The sequence below is a fragment of the Lolium rigidum genome, chromosome 2 (assembly GCF_022539505.1).
Source record: "Lolium rigidum isolate FL_2022 chromosome 2, APGP_CSIRO_Lrig_0.1, whole genome shotgun sequence".
Taxonomy (NCBI): Eukaryota; Viridiplantae; Streptophyta; class Magnoliopsida; order Poales; family Poaceae; genus Lolium; species Lolium rigidum.
The window spans coordinates 281,634,883-281,639,643 of NC_061509.1; the positions used below are offsets into that span (position 1 = coordinate 281,634,883).

A 4,761-nucleotide genomic window follows, 5' to 3' on the forward strand; every position below is an offset into this window, starting at 1 on the left:
TCCTCCTCCACTACCCACTATTCCTACAATTGCAAGGCCGATGGTGAGGTTGCAACTGATATTTCTACACTTGCAAATGAGTTTTTCCAACTGTAATCTAAGTTGCAAATGAGTTTTTTCTCAGTTGCGTTTTGTGGTGCAACCAGGGGCGGAGCTCCCCTTAGGGCAAGATGGGGTAGCTGCCCTACTTTAATTTTTAGATTAAAACTACGTATGTTCACGTATGTTCTTATGTGTATACAATATTCATTCTTTTTTGTTTAAGTAAATCAGACTTTTTGGTTCCATAAGAACTCGGATTTAGATGTTTAAATAGCCAAATGAAAGCTTTAAAAAAGGCACACAACTCTCATGTCTTGATTTATTTTATTTGATATCATCTTCCAAAAACCTTTTGGCGATCTTGAAAACTCGTCCATGAGGGATAAATTTTGAGAAAGTCCAAATTTGAACACAATGAGAGGCTACTTCGTGATTATTCAAATATTCATGCAATCCTTACATATCAAAGTGTAATTAAAAACTTCTGCAGTTTTACAACTATTAATATTTTAGTCCCAGTAAATATAATAAAAGTTATCAAGTATCATGAATAATAACATTAAAAACATCAAAATAGATAGATATGTTTCGTATGAGCGTGCTACATAGAGCGAGATATATTCAAAAATCTTGATCATGCCGAAATTAAGAAAGATTTTCAAAAATAAGCTATAGCTTTTCTAGTGCCTTGGACTTTTGGATGGAATTAAAATTTCACTTTTGGTATGTTTATAGGTTCTACTTCTATTTAAAGATGGTGCTATTACCTTGTGTTTGTATATAATATAGCAATTCAAATAAAAAACTTTTACCTTGAGTAATGCGATCAAATCTTGATTGAAATCCTTTAAAATTTGAAAAAAACGGACTTACACAATACAATTATAGGGGAGGGGGCATCTGCCCCCCCTCCCGCCTCCCAATCTACCCATGGTTCAAGTTAAATAATAATGTATGCCTATGATTTTGCCCTACCAAACTTTCATAACGTCCCCCGCCACTGGTGCAACTGAGATTTCTACAGTTGTAAGTGAGGTTGCAACTGAGATTTCTACACCTGCAAGTGAGGTTGCAACTGAGATTTCTACACTTGCAAATGAGTTTTTTCAGCTGCAAGATTTCTACACTTGCAAATGCGTTTTCTTAGTTGTATTTATACACTTGGAAATGGAATTTAAAATATCGTGTGTTATGTTTGAAACTTATATTTCACGTGCACACTTACTAGTGGCATTAAAATAAATCGAGTAATTAGAATTGCTATTTTACTCCATTTTTCCCAATTATGTTAAAATCTCCTCACGCAATACATGGGAGATTATTTTCATGATGGACTTTAGATAGTTTACCTAAAAAAGGCCTTCCGCTCTTGTTGAACATCTCCATAGATTCCATTGAAAGTCTGCTAATCGAACATGAAACAATGAAGGTTTCACCGGTAGCAACTCTCGGTATCGTCATATAGGTTTTGACCGGTAGTAGCCTTAGTATGATAGTACTTACGTCGACGATTTTTCAATCAAATGCATGATTATTATAGACCAACTGTGACTAATGCACACTTTGGAATAGTTTCTTCAGATTTAATAAACAGCGACTGATTCTTTTTCGGCAGCAGTCAAATCTTTGGTCCGCTCGATTAGTGGCTGAGATATGCGATTGCGAGCCGTCTATGCTTTACCAGGTCACATTTGTTTTGTCTGTTGTTTTTTGTGACCAGTTTCCCCTTGCTTCACGTTTTTCTTTTCTTTGTTACTGAAAGTAATAGTTTTCATTTGGTCCAATGACATCAGGCAAGATCAGTCGTTGTGTGCTCCAGTTTTTCGCAGAGCTTTTCTGCGGAATTCCTTGTGCTCCCGCTGAACTTTTTTATCATGCGAAAGACGTACGTAAAGTTTAACTACTCCATAATTCATTACTTGCAATTTCACAGTGCTTGTTTTTTCCTTACGTTTTTGGGGTCGATTTTCTATATAGTTCATGTTACAGTTTTGCATACTAGGTTTTACAGGAGCTGGAGCATGTAAATGAGGAAAAACAACACTGTATTTTTTAGTTCTGGAATCCGGTAGGCTAGATATTCGTTCTATTTTCATGCAGCTCTTCATCTATAACAATCATTGTTCTAGGTTTAACAAGTTTGGGAACATGTAAAACTGGACAAAAAACATTGTAATTTTTGTTTGAATTTCTGTAAACTAGTTCTTTCATCCGATGCAAATCCGGACGGTGTATATAAAAAAACGAGACCCATGGGTGAGCACCCAGGGTATGTTCTTATAGGGGAGCTATGAGCAGCAAACCGCGGTGTCCGAGACTCGAATCCAGGTCGCTAGCTTAGCTGAAAGCACTCCTGCCTCAGCTGGCCATCTGACCCTCTGTTGTGTGACATGGTTTACAAACGTGCACGCCTTGGCACCGGAGCAGGCAGGGGTATGTGTCCCTTGTGCTGCAGGGATATCACTGTGTCGTACATACTTTTCCTTATGGGAGTGAACTCCAGGCCCAAGTCCTTGAGCCTCCGGTTCGAGAACCTGTACGGGCTCGCCATCGGCTTGCCATCGTCTTCGTACCTGGCGGTGACGGGGTAGTTCGGGAAAAGGTCCCGGAGCAACTGGAGGAACTGGGCGCGGTGCAGCACGGCGGCGACGCAGAGGTAGCGGCGGCCCGGCGAGCCGGGGTGCTCGTACACGAGGGCGTGCGCGCGGGCGACGTCGCGGACGTCGGTGTAGGCGGTGACCACGTTCGTGTAGGCCTTCTTGGCGCCCGTCAGGTACCGGGCGACGTGGTCAGTGCTGAAGTTGACCGTCTGCTGCAGCAGGGGCCCCACCGTCGGCGCCGGCACCACCACCGCCAGCTCCAGACCCCTCTTGGCCGCCTCCTCCGTCGCCGCGATCTCCGCCATCATCTTGCCACAGCAGTACATGTTCTGCATGCACACGATGATTCAGAAGTTGGGAAGCTTTGACTACTTGCGGGGAAGATCGGGCGTGAGGTGATGGGGCAGAGGATCGGCCTCGGCCGGAAATTGATTGATTACCCCTGTTCGTTTGCAGTAGTCGTAGTCGCTCCAGCACGCCTCGTCGACGACCGTGTCCGGGCTCCGGTTGGGGTCCATGTGCACCGCGCCGTACGAGGAGGTGAACACCACGCGCCGCACGCCCGCGTCCGCCGCCGCGTTGATCGCGTTCCTCGTCCCCTCCACGGCCGCCGGCACGAGCTCCTGCGAGCAGCGTATTCAGTTGAACTGGTGAGCGCAAGCTCTCTGGAAACGGTGGGTGGGCAGGGCAGCGGACAGACGGGGTCGTTGGACACCGGGGAGGCGACGTGGAAGACGCCGCGGCATCCCTGGAACGCCTTGCGCAGGCCGCCGTAGTCCAGGACGTCGGCACGGCACAGGGTCAGCCTCTGCTCGGCCCCGTCGAGCGCAAGCAGGTGCGCGTTCTTGCGGTCCGCTTCACAAACAAATTAGAGTCACGCCATCAATCAAACATAACCCGGCAAGAACCCTGGCGCGCGGTTTCAATCACTGGATTACCTGGATCCCTGGCGGTTCCCCTGACATGGTAGCCACGGTCCAGGAGCTCCTTCACCACCCACGACCCGATGAAGCTCCCCGCTCCGGTGACGCAGACCAAGTGCTTCTCGTCGCCAGGACCGCCGGCCTTGGAGCTGGACGGCATGGTGAGGGAGGTCAGCGGCGATCGATGGCGTTGGATTTTGTCGTCCACAGCTAAATCGACCGCAGCCGTGTAGAGCGAGATAGTGTGCAATAAAATATTGCTGGAACAAGATGAGACGTGAGCAAGTTCGCAACTGATCAGCACGAGCACGTAGAGAAGGAGCGTGTGGAGATTTGATCCTCATTCGGTCACTTGACCCAAGCTGCATGACGTCTTGGGCGAAAACTGTCGGCTCGCCAGGTACGACTTCCAGTGACACCAACGTTTCTTTTCTTGCGGCCGCACGAACTCTGGCCGGCGAGCGGGGCGTGGTCGTGGTTTTGGCAGCCGAGCCCCACGAGCTGTTGTGCGATCTATCGGTCCACTCACGTCTTTGATCCTCGTTTTCGTTTGAATTTGGCCTTTCATCCATCCGACGAACCCATATCAACCCGGCATCCCGGGGAGCGCTCGGGGACTCCGGACGAGAGAAAAGCGCGGGAATCGTCTGGTGGCCTCGACTTGTCGGCGACAAAGGACGATCGTCGTCCTCGTCGCATCGTCTTCCCGAGATACGGCACGCGTGCGTTTGGGGGGAAATTTTAGAAGAAATTTGTAGTTCTACGGCAATACCCTCGTCGAACGAAAGCTTTGAACAAACTAAGTGGTGCAACATAGACAAATTACATAGAAAACTTTGGAAAAGCATAAAAAATACGTATAAAAACTTTGAAACAAAATTAAACTACTTCTTCTTCTTAGATGGCCCCGCCTCATCATCCTCACGGTGACGCTTCCGGCTCATCACCTCCTCCGAAGAGCCGGTGTACTTCGACGTGTCGGAGGAAGTTGTGTCCTTCTCATCATCGAAGGTGCTCGCCGGCTACGCCTTCGCCTTCGCCTTCGCATCCGCCTGCGCCTTCGCCCGGGCCGCCGCGTCCTCAGCCTCTTCCTCCTCCTCCTCAACCTCTTCCTTGGTCTGCTCCTCAGCCTCTTCGTCCTCCTCCTCGTCGGCATCCCATTCCTCCTCGCTGCCCGGCGGCGGGGAATCGTCGCT

At 48.1% G+C, this 4,761-nt stretch overlaps 1 protein-coding gene across 1 annotated transcript; it reads right to left on the minus strand.

Moving 5' to 3' along the window:
• Window positions 1-2,437: 2,437 nt before the first annotated feature.
• On the minus strand, window positions 2,438-3,725 carry LOC124688948 (cinnamoyl-CoA reductase 1-like). The gene is made up of 4 exons (XM_047222566.1): window positions 3,581-3,725; window positions 3,343-3,497; window positions 3,083-3,265; window positions 2,438-2,971 (listed from the first exon to the last, which is right to left on the minus strand). Exons 1-4 carry the CDS (start codon window positions 3,723-3,725, stop codon window positions 2,438-2,440), a joined length of 1,017 nt encoding a protein of 338 aa, XP_047078522.1.
• Between the last annotated feature and the right edge of the window lie 1,036 nt (window positions 3,726-4,761).